Source organism: Hemiscyllium ocellatum, chromosome 39, assembly GCF_020745735.1.
Source record: "Hemiscyllium ocellatum isolate sHemOce1 chromosome 39, sHemOce1.pat.X.cur, whole genome shotgun sequence".
NCBI lineage: Eukaryota > Metazoa > Chordata > Chondrichthyes > Orectolobiformes > Hemiscylliidae > Hemiscyllium > Hemiscyllium ocellatum.
Window position 1 is genome coordinate 24,458,154 of NC_083439.1, and position 16,705 is coordinate 24,474,858.

The following is a 16,705-nucleotide window of genomic DNA, read 5'->3' on the forward strand; positions in this document are numbered from 1 at the left end:
TTGATTTTATCTTGATATTTTCATGAATGTTTCTCTGATCATGTCCACCATTGTATTAATGACTCTTTGTTAGCATATGGCTTATTAGGCAAAGGTACCATTTGCCCTAAGTCAGCTTGATTGCGAGTGTAAGTGAGTTAGATTCCTGACCCATGTGATAATCTAAGATAATGTTCTAAAGTGTAATTTGGATAGGACAATCAGAAGCGGGAACTTCTGACCAGATTTTCCTCCTTCAGCCAACTGCATCAGGGCCACTTTTATCTCCCCAGCTGAGAGGTAATTCCCCATTAGCACAGCGCAGGGCCAGACCTTTACATTTCTGGTCTTACTGCGTTTTGAGAAAATTTGCAGCTCAGGTTGGGGTTCTGGATGTAAGTTTGCTCGCTGAGCTGGAAAGTTTGCTTTCAGAAGTTTCGTCGCCATACCAGGCAGCATCATCAGTGAGCCTCTGGTGAAGCACTGGTGGCATGGCCCGCTTTACATTTATGTGTTCAGGTTTCCTCGGGTTGGTGATGTCATTTCCTGTTCTTTTTCTCAGGGGGTGGTAAATGGGATCCAAGTCAATGTGTTTGTTGATAGAGTTCAGGTTGGAATGCCACGCTTCTAGGAATTCTCGCGCGTGTTTCTGTTTGGCTTATCCTAGGATGGATGTACTGACCCAGTCAGAATGGTGTCCTTCCTCATCGCTATGTAAAGATACTAGTGAGAGTGCGTCATGTCTTTTTGTGGCTAGTTGATGTTCATGTATCCTGCTGGCTAGTTCTGGTCTAGATGTTACAGTTAGCAAAACAGCTGTGTGTGGATCAGAGTAACCCCCACAGCATGGGGTTCAGTCCTTGCCTTGAGTTGAATAGATTTTGGGGCTTGCCTCCTTGTCCTACTTGTGGATCAAAAGAAAACTACAACAGCATTTGGTGATAGTTGCTAATGCCCTGCCTTCAGGCAGAGAGCTTAAGAACAAGGTGTCATGAGCCATTGTCATTTCTATTATATTTTATTCCAACATCCATATATTCTTTCCTTATTTCTTTACTTTAACTTCTATCATTTGCTGCCCCAAGCATACTTAAGTACAAAAGATGTGGAGCTTTCCCGACAAAGATTTATAAAGGATCGTTTTGTTTCAATGACAGGAACTAGATTCTGAAAGTCTCAAGGAAGTCTCAAGCTGAATTCTCTGATTTGTAGATAATGGATGTGTCCATTAGGATCATCCAGGAATAAATGGAGTTTGTTTTTTTTCCTTATGTTTCATCAAAAACTAATCAGGTTTCTACCTCCTCATATCTGATAGCCTGACACAAGCAAACAGTGCTTCTCATTCATCAATAAAATGATCTGAGCAATTCATTCATTCCCTATTTGGACACCTTCACTGTTCACTACTGACTGCAACTGTTGGCTTACACCCCAGTGACTGCACTTAAGAAGTTACCTATTGTCTGTGACACACACTTTAGTGTGGGAAGAGGCACTTGGAAATTTTCTTTGCAAATATTGGCAGTGTTGTCAGAATGATATTAATGTCACTCAATTTGCAATCCAGCAGCCAGGATTGTGGGGATATGGATTTAAAGTCCATCACTGCATCTGGTGGAATTCAAATTCAAATTGAATTGATCAGAAATTAAGAGCCAGTCACAGTGATTGATAGCCGATTGTCGCAAAAGCCCTTTTGCTTCACTTTTGCCTTTTCAGGAAGGAAATCTGCCATCCTTACCTGATCTGGCCTACATGTGACTCCAGGCCCACAGTTTCACTCTTAACTGGGTGGATAGAGAAATAGGGAGACTTAAGGAGTGTGGAATATAGACATTGGAACAGCTCCCGTCCCCACCAAAATGGCACCCCCACGTTTTGTACCTCATGCCTGTACTCCAAAGCTCGGCAAATTTCCAGCCTCCCCCTTGGCTTTCCCAAACCCTTCCCACCTTAAAGGTTTGGGATTGTGTCTGTCTACAGCTGCCCTGATCTGCTTCCAGCGTCTCCTTACAGTCCTAGGCATGACCACAACCAGACTCTGGCCCCATTAGGATTGTTGGAGCTGCTGCCCAATCCAATTGGCTGACAACACTTGAAGGTGGGGCTTCATGTCCACTGAGAAGTCGAGGTCTGACCCTCGATCTGTTTAAGCCATGGCCCAATTCACCCTCACCACAGCCGAAGAGTGTGGTACTGAAAAGCACAGCTGGCCATGTAGCACCCAAGGAGCAGGAGAGTTGACATTTTGAACACAAGTTCTTCATCAAGATGGCAAGCTCTCCATCCTGACCAAAAGCTTATACTTGAAACAGTGACTCACCTGCTCCGCGGATGCTGCCTGACCGACTGTGCCTTTCCAGCACCACATTTTTTAATATCTATGGCCAACAGTAAAAGTAGGAGTGTTTATGGTCAGCCAGGATTGTGAGGTAGCTCCAGTGAAAAAGCCTCTTTGACTCTGATCTCCAGCATCTACAGTCCTCACGTTCTCCTAGTCCTCACCACAGCAGCAGACTATTTAAAAAGCAGTCTGTTCGGACTGAACTTCCCTTCCAGGCATGAGGAAATAATCTGCACATCTACTCATCCAAGAAAGCCTGCAGAAAAGCTCCCCAGTCCCCAAACAGCTTAAATACCAAAGAAATTCAAGGCTGGATTGTTATTGAATTTTTTTGGCATTTAACAAGACCAATTTAATAGAGGAATTGCTCACATCTCGAAGAACATAGGAAAATTGAAGACTTGCCTTTCTTTATCCCCAGAGATCTTCAGTTTTAAATCAATTATTCTTCACTTTTCCTGAATATTTAGCCTCAAACTCAAAAAAAAATGAAAGAGTCATAATTAATTTCAAGTGGCTACCTTTTATTGTGTGCTCTTCATTTCCTATTTCTGTGACTACTCCATGGCACCTTTAGATAATTTTCTCACCTGATGCGTCTTATAATGAGCTAATCTCATTATAAAGCAAAACTATTTCCCCTCATTCTAGAGCAACTGTCTTTTCAAACTCCATCCACTCCATTGACCATCAGTGGGAATTCATTCAATGTTTTCCAGAATGCAAAGATCCCTCTGCACAATTTCACAGTTTAAGCTATGAATTCACCCAAGCTTGCCCAAGATATTCTTTCAGAAATGGTCTCACTTTCCACCATTTTAAGAACATTATTCATGTGTCTATCCAAACTAAAATGCATTTTATTACATCAACACTATTATTTGTGGCTAACAATCTCTAGAACACAGAAGGATATACAGAGGAACCTCGATTATCTGATTATCAATTATCCGTATTTTGGATTATCCGAAGATCTCAAGGTTCCGATAGAAACATTACATCAAAGAGGTGTTTCCAACACTAGTTGTGCCTTTTGTTTACAATGATGATAAATGAACCTGGCTCACTGAAATGCTGCCAAGGACAGTTCTGAACACTGATGGGAGCCGAGGCACTGTCTCCAAATGACTGACCTCCCACCCTCTCTCACCCTACAATTTCCCTGGAGTTCTACACAGGAGTGAACCCTAAACTCCCCTTCCTCAGATAATCTCTCCACCATTGTCCTGTGCAGGAGGCTTCAGCAATGCTGCATGTGTGTGTCTGCTCAGGAACAAACCTTGAGACAGAGACAGGGAGCACGGCCTGCTGAGCGAGGAACAAGGAAACTTCAGAAAATGCTGAGCCTCAGAGGAGATGCATTGAATTAATTAACCAAATAATCAATTATCCAAACAAAATACTGCCCACCCATCTCATTCGGATAATCAAGGTTCCTCTGTACTGTTGAAGAAAGACACACACTTTTCTTTAAAATCAAACCAACAGGGACAGCTGATGTCCACAGGAAGTGGTAGAGTTAGATACATTTACAACATTTAAAAGATAATCGAAAAGACATATTAACAGGAAAGATTTCAAGGGATATGGATCAAATGCAAGCAAATGGGACCAGTACTGTTTAGCAAACCTGGTTGGCATGGACAAGTTGGGTCTAAGGGTCTGTTTCTGTGTTGTATGTTTCGATGACCATGAGATATTTTATATCCATATGCATTCACTGCTGCTGAGTATAATTTTGTGCTTCTATGTGTATCCCACGGTAGGTACCTTGCAACCAACTTGGTCTGAGAACTGATATATTTCTCACAGATTTTTCGGACAATAACAGCTTCTTCATCAGACAACACCAGGGTATAGTCCAACAGGTTTAATTGGAAGCACTTAACCTGTTGGAACCTATTGGACTATAACTTGGTGTTGTGTGATTTTTAACTTTGTACACCCCTGTCCAACACTAGCATCGCCAAATCATAAAATACCAGCTTCTTCTTCCTATGTTAGATGCAGAGTTGAAAGCATTCAAAATGCTGGCTGTTCACCTGGTGGTAAATGCAAATAATTCAGGACTGTGTCGCTTACACTCAGAATAATGCACTAATATATTGCGAAGGAATCAGTTTCCCACATGTTATCGGGCACAGCAACGTGATCAATACTAATCAGAGTGTATGATGCCCTGACAAACATTAGCCTGGTTTGCAGATGCATTGTCTGAACCATTTTGACAAATTGTAAGCAAACATGGATTTAAATTAACTTTAGACTGCTAAAACAGATTATGGTTAGAGTGCAATTTAGAAGACTGCCAAAGAGAGAGATATAGCAATTTGGAATTTGCAACTTCATATAGGTCAACTGAATCCATCCTCCATAATTGATGTATTCATTCTCTGGCAGAAAATATTCATCATTGTCGTGAATCTGGTCGAGCTTATGAGAACTGACATTAGTACATGCAAACCATAATTTAAAATCCAATAAATCACTGCAAAAATTAGCAACAGAATACGACCTCTTAAAATGTTGATAGGACACTGGGTCCAACTTCAGATCCTCATGCAATTACCTGAGGATTATTCCTAATACTTCCATAAACAGTAAGACTGCACTAGAGTGTCGGCTAGGTCATGCAATTCCAATATTCACAATGGAATGTGACATGAATCACAGAATTATAGACCCATCTGTCAAGAGTTGGCAGAATGGAAAATGCCATAGTCAACTATGATTATTGAGAGTGCACAATCTACTGGAATATTTATAATGGAATAAGTAAACAAATCAGTTTATGGATTGAAAACTGTATAGATACAATGTGGAAGGAAGGTTTTAATAAACAGAAATCTCCTTGTTAGGTGGAAGAGGCAGTGACTTGTTATACTGGTTATTTGTTAGTTGTACCATCCATTAGCATTGTGGACATGGTGCTTTCTGCATCATGATATATGACATATTTAAAAAGGTTGATCACCTCAAAGTGAAACAGTGTTAAGTTAGAACTGAAATTTTGAAAACATGTTCAACATGGTTGGCAAATTGGTATGAGTAGGCTGTGTGGTTGGAAGACAGTGTAGTAATGTTGGGAAATGAAGTTATAAATCAAAACAGTATGTGGGAACATGTGAGGGTTCAGTATTAATCGGCTTGACAGAGACTGTTAGGAAGATGGGGCATGGAGGTTTGGGTGGGGGTCCTTCAGTGACCTGGATAAGGCTTTGACTCACTTTGCCAAGTGCTGCCTTCCATCCTCATGTGAATTGGAAATCAAAAATAGTCGTGACCACACTTGAAGTGGGAGGACTAAGTTTTTTTCTTGTTTGAGAAGGCGGGCAATACTTGTGAGGGATGTGAGGCTCTTCAAGGGGCAACTGCTTTAATTGCTTTCACGGTACAGGTGGATGTCACCTGTGTGGCAGTGTCCATACTTCTGAGCCAGGAGGCCAGTGTTTAGGTCCCACCTGCTCCAGTGTTGTGCTGTCATTTTCTGACTAGACAATACCTCCTGCATGTGAAATGCAGGCAGTGATTGGCTGTGTGGAATATAAACTCTGATCATAGGTCACAGCATATTGATTATAATCATCTCAGTGAAGCAGAGGTAATCCCAGGTGACCTTCAAAGTGTCAGCCACGCACCACAATTCACAAAGATAACCTGGGTCTTCAGAGGCTGCACGGGGTAAGGAGCTGACTCCCTCTCACCTAGAACCGTATTCACCAACTTGCTCTTATATGCAACACTAACATTCCTGGGAGGTGTGGAGTGTGTGGCTAACAGTCAAGTACATCACTTACAATCTCCTATTGTATTTCCATGACATGGCTTGTGCTGTATTTATCGGAATAAAGTCACTATATCAAACTAATTTGGAAGCATTCCGTAGCCCTTCCTTCTCAGAGTCCTTGATCATTCTCATGTATAGAGGATGAAGCCAAACCATTATGTGTGAGTGACAGGATTGCTGACTGCTCACATGACTAAATGACCCATTCTGATATTCACCACACCGCAATCCAGCCACAGCACAGGTTATGTTCACTGTTGCTGCAGTATATCAGAGGTGCAGAGAAATGAACAAGGCCAGGGCCAGCAGCAACCTCCAGCAGATACAGGACAGTCTCCAACTGAAGAGGCTGCAACTGAAGGTCCCTGGAGACCCAGAGTCTATTGTCTTCGATATCATTCCATCCAGGTGAGCGAGGTGGAGTGTCACTGCAAACTGAGGCTGTCACGAGACACTTCGCGGAACCGTGCCAACAGGACCTGACACCTGAAGAGCAGGGCAACCATTCTATCCCAGCGCCTGACAGTGTGACAGCTGCACTGAACTTTTATGCAACTTGTTCCTTCCTAGGATCCTCTGAGGACCTGTGTGGGATCTCACAATCCTCAACCAACAAATGTGATGACGTACTTGGTGCCAGATCACACCATTGCATCTCATTTTCTCGTGCTGAGGTCAGTGCTGCAGCCTGGGCAGGAGGCTTTGCCAACATCCCTCAGGTGCAGGACACTAAAGACTGTACACATATCACATTGAGAGCATAATGCAGCTAAAGTTCATCAACTGGAAAGGATTCTATTCCTTCAATGAACAAATCACCTATCATCATCAGCACCACATCCAAACGGCCTGTGCCAGCTACCCTAAGAACTGCCTGGGTGCCTATATCCTTGAGAACTTCTTTGTTTCTGTTTCATTTAATGGACTGGATGCTTTCCAAAGATGATTAGTGGGAGACTGGAGCTACCTTTGCAACCATGGCTGATGACTACGTCATACAACCGTTTGTTAAGACTGACATAGATAAAACATAGCCCAATATGCACAATTGGAGGGGATGTGATGGACTCTGAAGAGCTGGGTGAGCTGCTGCAGTCTTCTGAGGATGAAGATAAGGACATTGAGCAGGAGAAACATTGTGTTCTATTTGACAGAGTGCAGCAGTGTCAGGAGACAAGCCGGACAGGAGCTGAGTGCCACCCAGTCCCCCAAGGTGAGGGCAGTTATCACTCACTAATTGTAAACATGTTGGTGCTCAAAAGGCAAACTGTCGTCGTCTTTTCCCAGAAGCAAAAGCACCATTTGTGTTTGCTTTATCTTTACTGCTGCTAAATAGAAGTGAATGTTTTCAATCGTTTGAAGACTTTCTGGTCAGTCATAGTCCCACATTGAACAATGAGAAGATGTTAGATTAGGTGGGGATTGGGGAAAGAGGAACAATCCTTGAGATAGGGTTCTAAAATGGAGTGACACTAACAATGAGTAACCTGTACAACTTGGTTCTTAAATAGCAATATCTTTGCAAACTTGCACCAGTCCTGGCATTGAAGTCTCAGCCAAGCCATTTACATGCCCTCAGAAGTATGCTTTTGGTTCCCCTTCCAGTTAAAAGGGAACTCCTGCCTGGCAGTGCTTAACCTAGCACATGTCTGTATGTTATAAATGGTGCCAGTGCTGGGAATCCCAGGACATCCTGCTAATAGCAACTACTTCTGCCCCTGGTGAGCGGTGCCTTACAGACATGGTGCATTGCTGAGGTGTAGAGATGTGGAGAATAGTGTAAAAAAAAAACTAGCTTGGGCTCACCTGCCAAAAAGCAAAGCTGCTTTCTGGTAAAATTCAACCCACCGATTCTCTGTCACTCAGCACATCTATCTAGCTTAACTTTCAAGTTATTCATTATTCCTGAATTCACACCCTCTGGGGAACAGCATGTCACTGACTATTGAGTCTCACAGAAAAAATGTTTCTCCTCTGAAATAACTGCAGAAAGGCATCAAGTCACCCTTCATTTACACATGCACCCTATATGGACTCTGACAAGCTAGTTAGCTCAGAGACCATCCCGAGAATGAGGAGACTGTCTGAGACTCCTGTTTATATCTGTCAGCCAGGGTTCCCTGATTGATCCAGATTAACAACCCCAAACAGGAATCTCACTCAATGAGATCCACCTGGTCCTCGTACCGAGATCCCACATACATGGTTCTTCTGTAATATGACGGTTGCAACCCGGCATTATAGAGAAGTCATGCTTTAGAAACAGCACTAAACATGTTGTAATCACATTACAGCCAACGTGTTTCAAAACTTCGCACTTTCGACATTGTCCCAATTCGTCAATTGCATTACGGCGAATTCGCATTAATGAAACACACATTACAGCAGAATGACCTGTATTTATTTTTCCAACTCTCCATTAGTTCTAATTGCTCCCAAAAGAGAAACATTCTCTGAGCAGCAAATGTTACAAAAGGAAATTCTTACTCTTCAAATTCCAACGGATTTACCAATCTGATCAACCTTTCCTCACAAGATAATCCCTTCATCTTGGATAGCAGTCAAGTGACCATTTTCTCAACTGCTTTTGATGCAATTGTAGATATTTTCTAATCAACCTGTTCAGAGACGTTATTGCACATCTCTGGAGTTGGTAGAACCCAGGATTCCTGTCTCAAAGCTAGGGAGACTAACACTTCACCATTAGAGTCATCCTTTCAGAAATAAATAGTTCCAAACCAGAATATGATACTCCAAATATGACCGCACTAACATCCTGCACAACCACAGAAAAACTTCCCTCTTTTTATACTCCATGCAATAAGCAACATCCCATTTGCCTTCCTAATCATTTGCTGTACCAAAGTACTAATGCTTTGTTGTTTTTATACCAGGACACTCAGAGCCCCTATAACTGCTGTTGCACAATCCATTTCTATTTATAGCATGCAGCTTTTCAATTTTTTTCTGCTAAAGTTGACAAATTTATATTTTCTTACATCTGCCAAATGTTGACCCACTCCAACTATCTATATACCTCAGCAGACTCCCTATGTCCTACTTACAACTTATTAAGGTACCTTTGTAACATCAGCAATGTTAAGTATAATACATTTGGTCACTGACATTGATTGTAAATGATTAAGGTCCCAGCACAGATCCCGGTGGGGAATCTATTCATTACAGTTTGCAAACCTGAAAATGACCCATTTATCCCTACTCTCTGCTTCCTATTAGCCTACAAATTCTCTCTTTCTCACTAATATGTTTCCAATTTGACCACAATTTTGTACATCATACTCTATGTTTTATATATTGTATGCACATAGTATACTGTGTTGTAAATGTTATATGTGTCACCTTGTCAAATGCTATCTGGAAATCCAAGTGTGCCACATTTACAGGTTGTTACTTCCACAGAGAGCTCTAATAAATTAGCCAAGTGCGGTTTCACCTGCACAAAACCATGGCGAGTCTTTCAGATCCCGTTTGGATTTTTTAAGTACCCTGCTATAACCTCCTTACAATGGTATTTTCTCCATGACAGGTGTTAGACTAACTGGATTGTAGTCTCCTACTTCTGGTTAAAGTGAGTACTGCAGATGCTGGAGATCAGAGTCAAGATTAGAGTGTGCTGGAAAAGCACATCAGGTCAGGCAGCATCTAAGGAGCAGGAAAATTGACGTTTTGGGCAAAAGCTCTCCATCAGGATGATGAAGGGCTTTTGCCCAAAATGTCGATTTTCCTGCTCCTCGGATGCTGCCTGACTTGCTGTGCTTTTCCAGCACCACTTTAATCTTGTCTCCTACTTCGTGTCTGTCCCCATTCCCTCCCTTTCTCGAACAGAGGCTTAATTTGCTACGTTCCAAGCCAAGTTTCAAATTGATATTGGTTTGCTTGTGTTAATGATTCTACCTGGGCCAACAGGTTTAAGCTGCTGTCCTTGAAACCAGCACTGTCTAAGTGAAAAACATTCAAAAATTAATGGGGGTTGATGTAGCAAACAAAAATCAAACAAGAACTTAGATTAGATTACTTACAGTGTGAAAACAGGCCCTTCGGCCCAACAAGTCCACATCGACCCGCCAAAGCGCAACCCACCCATACCCCTACATTTACCCCTTACCTAACACTACGGGCAATTTAGCATGGCCAATTCACCTGACCCGCACATCTTTGGACTGTGGGAGGAAACCGGAGCACCCGGAGGAAACCCACGCAGACACGGGGAGAACGTGCAAACTCCACACAGTCAGTCGCCTGAGTCGGGAATTGAACCCGGGTCTCAGGCGCTGTGAAGCAGCAGTGCTAACCACTGTGCCACCATGCCACCCACAAGTTAAGAACTCTTAACTACTTAGGTTGTTTTTTTTGAAACATGGTTCCTGGTGAAGAAGTCTCTTTCAAAGTGCAATTGTTCTGTAATGAATTCATTCAACTAGTTTTCCTCATCAAATATTGCCCCTGCAGGGCATGGTTTACATAATGAGGGCACATAAAATTTGACTGGTAGCTGGCTCACCACCAATCTGAACTTCATCACTGGTAGGTGGCACAATGTCAAAATCAACAGCCTGCGAGCCATTTTTAAAAACTAGAAGGACCAAATGTGGCTCAGTGGTCAGCACTGTTGTCTCACAGCGTCAGGGACCCCGGTTGGATACCCCACTTCGTGTGGAGTTTGCACATTCTCCCTGTGTCTGCATGGGTTTCCTCCAGGTGTCTCCAGTTTCCTCTCAGAGCCCAAAGACATGCAGGTTAATTGGATTGGCAATGCTAATTGCCCCAGTGTCCAGTGATGTGTCAGCTAGGTGGGTCAGCCATGGGAAATGGTTACAGTTGGATCTGGGGGGATGCTCTTTGGAGGGTCAGTGTGGACACGATGGGTCGAATGGTTTGCCCCCACACTGCAGGGATTCTATGATTCTATGATCATTTTCAGATGACTGAATGAGCCTAATTTCACCCTCCACTTGTTCTGGGCTGTATATCCCTTATGATAATAGCTGCCCTCCAGAGAGGAGAATGTTGGACAGGGTTGAAATAACACATTGAATTGTCTGGAAAATCCATCAAAACAAAACAAAAGGTTGATGTTTGTGCAGCCATATGTGAACTGGAGAAGGTTCACTGGATTTAACTTTGGACGTGCTGTGTGTCTAACACTAGATGAAATACCAAGTTAGTTGGAGAGATACTGAAATTCTGAATGAAATCTATTCTGGTAAAGTCACAGTTTATTTTTCTAGTATAGGACACAACAAAAAGCACTGCTTGGCAGAACTAATTTAAGGCTTTCAAGTGAAATATATATTAGACAAATTACTGAGGTTACTAATACTGGACTGGACAGCTAGATGAGGAAAGGCTTCATCGAGAGCCAGGCCTGGGGTCATTTTTTCGCATTTTGACAGAAGTATTCATCTACACAGAATGCACACAAGGAGGTCAGCACAATGTCCTACATGTTTAAAATAATTGTTAGAGCAACATAAAAATTTGAGGTCATACCTTGGGAAGATGGCCAGTACCACAATTAACCATCTTAGAATATTGGGACTGATTTGCCCAGATAGACAGTGGAATTAGGGAGTAAACTGCTGGCTATGCGGCTAGCACTGCTGCCTCTCAGTGCCAGGGACCTGGGTTCAATTCCACCCTCGGGCAACAGTCAGTATGAAGTTCGCATGTTCTCCTAATGCCTGTGTGGGTTTCCTCTGGGTGCTCCTGTTTCCTTCCCCACTCCAATGATGTGCAGGTTAGGTGGACTGGCCATGCTAAATTACCCATAGTGTTCAGGTAGGTCCAGGCTAAGTAGATTTTCCATGGGAAAAAGGGGTTACAGGGGTCAGAGAGGTGGGGTGGAGTGCTAGATGACTTGATGGGCTGAATGGCCTCTTTCTTAACTGTAGAGATTCTATGAACACATTTCAGTCATGACACCACAGGGAGCACTGGGATTGGTAATTCTGGGATCGTTAGGTTTGACCCTTGAGAACAGGGTGATCAATTGTGGATAGAAGCATGATGCCTGAGAGATCAGATAGAACAGCTGATACTTCAAGTCAGCAAGCATAGCAGGGGGGCCTTTATCTGGGAGGTACAAAATTAATCAAAGACAAAAATGAGAATTAGAACTTCAAATCTAAGACTCGTAACTAGAATTCAGTGTGGGCCAGGAACAATCAGAAATGAAAAATAAGCAAGAATGTTAAAAACTGGGAGAGAAGCAGCAGAGATAAGTCTCAGTCTATGGAAACAGGGCGTAGATAGCTGGCTCTCTCTGTCTCTCTCTCCACTTCTGTCAGGCTGACCACCTCATATATGACCACTTCACTGACACTTTAGCTAATTGTTTTATGCCTGCCTCATTTCTGTTGTTTCTGATCTGATCGCTACACTTTCCTCACCACAATGTCCATAAGAAATAGTTAGGAAAGGTTTAGAAGGATATGGGCCAAGTGCAGGGAAATGGGGTTAATGTGGATGGATATTTGGTCGGTGTGGACCAGTTTGCACCGAAGGGCCAGTCTCCGTGCTGTAGAACTCTATGATTCATCATTTTCCCTCCACCAGGGTTCACCTCTACCTTCATCAATGTTTCTTGAAACAACTTCTGAAATGATTTCTGCATTCACCGTAATTCTCGCACCTTCACTTCTGATACCTCATCCACAATAAGCTGTGGCAGAAAGGTAGAATGCTTTTTACCGGAATGTCAGGAAGTAGATTTTGCATCGTCTTCCTGAACAACAATGGACTGGGCATCAAGTGCCCCTGCCACATGCGTTTTGGGTGCGGGGTGGGGGAGACACATCCCATAGCAAGAGTAACTAATCCATCATCATGACACCCAACCCCATAGCATGCAAGGTTCAAAGGCATTAAAATCAACAGTTCGGTCCACCAAATGTAAATAAATAACCACAAGATATGGGCAGGATGTTATTTTACAAAACTGCTTAAAATAGCAGGAGGATGCAGGCGGGGGGGACGGTACTTGGAGAATGCCCCTGAGAGGTTAGCAGCCTCCTCACTTCCTTTCTGACCGCCTACAGGCCTAAACATTGTCATCCTGCCCCACCCCTTGGCTACCTCCCAAAGGCACTGAAACCCCTGCAACCTTCACCACTACCACCAAAAAAAAAGCCTTTGACAAATCTCCTATTTATCCCGGAGAAACTCTTTGTGGGTTCACCTGGTCTCCGAGCAACATCCAGTATGGAGCTTTGTTGCTGCCAGGACTGCAGGAGCTCCAGGAGTTGGGATATCCTCCCAGTGAGGGGCAGAAGGTCCACTCAGAGTTTGTTTAGCCCACCCACAGAGTGTCATGGCTGCAGGGTGTCCTTCTAGCCAGCCAGACTGGGGCAGGGGCGGTGGGGGTGGTTGTGGGTTGGGGGGAGGTGGGGGGGGGGGGGGGGGGGGTGAGTGTGGGGGCATTCATCTGACCCGCTGCCATTCCCAACCCAATCCATCATCTTTCGGCCCTTGATTTTTGATGGACAGCAGCCTCAAGCAACATGAACCAGGGAAGTGTGGTATTATTGCTGGGCTGTCAATCAACAACCCAGGTAATGTTCTGGGGACACAGAGTCAAATCCCACCATGGCAGATGGTGGAATTTGAATTCAAGTTTAAAAAAAAAATCTGGCATAAAGAGTCTAATGTCAATTGTTGGAAAAGCCCATCTGGTCTTTTGGGAGGGAAGTTGCTGTCTTTATCTGTCTAACAATGTGGTACACTTAACTGCCCTCTGGGCAATTAAGGGTGTACAATGGATGTTGGCCTAGTCAATGACACCCACATCCCATGAATAAATTTTTAAAAACCATTATGACAGCCTTGGGCTCCACAAAAATCTCTTTTCAGAATTCCGAGAAAGAGACGGACTATACAAGCTCGAGCTTCAGTCCAGTGAAAATTATAACAGCTTCCTAGGTGTGTGAAGTAACCTGTTCACACATCCAATTGTACCTCAGAAAATTATTTATCAAATCCATATGCAAAGGGGCCAGTAACATATGATTAAAAATTGTTTGCTATGATGTCAGTTCCGTGAGATTACGACTTGATGGAATTTGAATGAAGCCAGCTCCATCACAATCCTGTAGAAAATTTGACAGTTAGTAAATATGACTGGTTCACTCTATTATGAGTCCAGTCCTAGACCATTAAGCTTCCTATGATATTTATAGAGAATAACGATTCCGATATGCCACATATACATAAATACTACATAACAGACTAATGCACTTGACAAAACAACCTAAAATATGGTCACTCTCTGAGCTGCAGTCTGCAGCTTATAAGTATACTTCAATTTTCAAAGTTCCCGATAAATGACTGAATAACCTGTGTTCTCATTGCAATATTTGTTTGAAGAATGCAAAAAGCTTCAAAATGTCCTCTGCTTCTCGGCTTGAGCTTGAAGCTCATAAACACATTTCAACTAAAATTCCCTCACCAAACAACAAACTCAGATTGACCTGGGTAAAATTTATTCCTAACCATTAGACTGTTACCTTAAAGGAATATACAAATCCACAGTAACATCTGCATTGTGTGAAGCATTGTATAACATTCCTGTCCTTTACTACTGTCATGAAACTGGATAACGATAAATATATACTAAACTAAAAATGCTATACCATTATAGATTAGATTTAATAATAGAAACTGGTGATAAATAAAATGATAACCCTGTTTGTACCATGTCATATGGATAAAGCAGAGAAAATGATAGAAATATGACCCCCTGTCTGGCCCAGATGAACCTGTCCCATTTGCCACTTCCTGGGATTCCAGCGTCTCGTGAGGACCGCACAGCAATACCAGCAATGGCCACCACTCCTGGTGGCGCTACTGGTTTGGCCAGCTTCTGACCAGCCAGCAGCTCTTCAAGGTGAAGGTGGAACACCTTCCCCACACCAGGATTTTCCAGGAGAAACCTTCCCCCCCACCCTCCAACCCCCTCAGCAACTAGGAAGCCAGACATTGAGAGATAGGCATTGTGTTTGGATTAAATTCCATCAGGTGTCCTGAAAATAGTTGTGAATGAGTTGCTGCGGGATGCCCTGAAACGCATGGACTGACCCTTGCAGTCACCATTAAATCCTGAATACTGGCTCTCTCTTCAAAGATGCAGCCTGCCTGAGCTGTGGGGTGGTTTGTTTTCTCTTGTCATACATGTACGAGTGTAGCACGCTCCGAGCAAGAACATATTTCAAAGTATTATCAGGTCACTTTCAGGAATGTGCAAATCATGAACTCGAACTTGAACAAATAAAATATTAAATCCTGAAAAATGATGCTGCATCTTGATTCTTTCAACACACCTTCAAAATTGTTCAACCAGTAGATTTGCTAACATAGTCTTATTTGTTGGCAATAATGTGTCGATAAAGGTGAGCGCAAAGATGATTCAAAAACAAAATGTAAAAGGCAAAAAGTCAAGAGTGACTTTGTTTAGTTGTTCCATTGTCTTTCCACAAAAAGTCATTGCTGATGTGTGTTTGATTTTAAGAATACATGGGATATAAATTCAGCTCACCCTCCGGGGGTCTTGAAGCTTGAAAGGTTCGATGCATCGAATACATTACCACTTGACAGCTGAGCCTTTAATAAAGAACAAATAAAAAACTGTAAGCATTATGGAGTCCTAAATAATGTACGTACAGTTTCAATGAAATATTCAACTTTTTTTCTTTTGCACTTGCAACATGAAATACATTATGAAAAAGTATGTTTGTGGAAGTTTATTCTTAGTAATAAATGTCCTGTTTACAAATGCATCATATTTTCAACATATGACAAATAAGATAAATTATATCATGTATTTGTAAAGGTGGGTTCCATGCGATACAAACGGGATGTGAAATGAATATATTCACGATGATAACCACGTAAAAATGTAACAAAATTCAAATGAAATGATATGAAAGGTGAAACACAGCAATTTAGAACCTGTTGATCCACAGAACTGTTATCTGAAAAAGAACCAGGGAGAGGAGGACATAATATGTTAGATATTCAATATGCTAAAAATACATCATTTGCTTGTCCACTCATATAAAATGTTCCACTTACTGCAGTCATGAAACCGTACTTAACTTAAAACAAATTAATGCAAACTTAAAATCAGAGGAAAACAGCTCCAAAACTTATAAAGTTGGTGAAAAATCAATTTCTAACTCTACTAATTCCTATGAAGTAAATAGTTGCTACTGGCATGTTGTTTTTATTTAAAACACAAAACCCTTATTTAAATTTTCCAATCATTGCTCCAATTGTGAAAGTAGTAAGAGCCAATGATTACAATTTATACCTTTCTAGGTGAAAACACACTCTATAACATGCCATTTAATTCAAGTACAGTTCCAATTTAAGTGTTTCTGCAGCTCATTACTTTTTATCATTATATTAAAAGCAATTTCCAGACTAAGTACATTCTTGCGATGTTTGCCACCTTGACACACAACCTTGATTTGAACTTAATCACTGACTGAAATTTTTATTTGGAACTGTAAACAGCTCCTGAAAATGTTCACCAATTGAAACAGTTTCAATATTAATGTTTTCCATTGAGCCAGTTG

General features: G+C 42.1%; 1 protein-coding gene across 4 annotated transcripts in view; it reads right to left on the reverse strand.

The window, feature by feature from the left end:
- The window catches only part of LOC132834396 (protein unc-13 homolog A-like), a 575,505-nt gene that overhangs the window by 292,145 nt on the left and 266,655 nt on the right, over positions 1–16,705 (reverse strand). For 2 of the 4 annotated variants that reach the window (XM_060853267.1, XM_060853268.1), the window contains exons 2-3: positions 16,077–16,099; positions 15,664–15,728 (exon numbers count right to left, since the gene is read on the reverse strand). In XM_060853267.1, the coding sequence (XP_060709250.1) occupies positions 15,664–15,728; positions 16,077–16,099 (88 nt within the window). The remainder of the gene's footprint in view (positions 1–15,663; positions 15,729–16,076; positions 16,100–16,705) is intronic. The other 2 variants (XM_060853271.1, XM_060853270.1) reach the window with 1 other exon arrangement.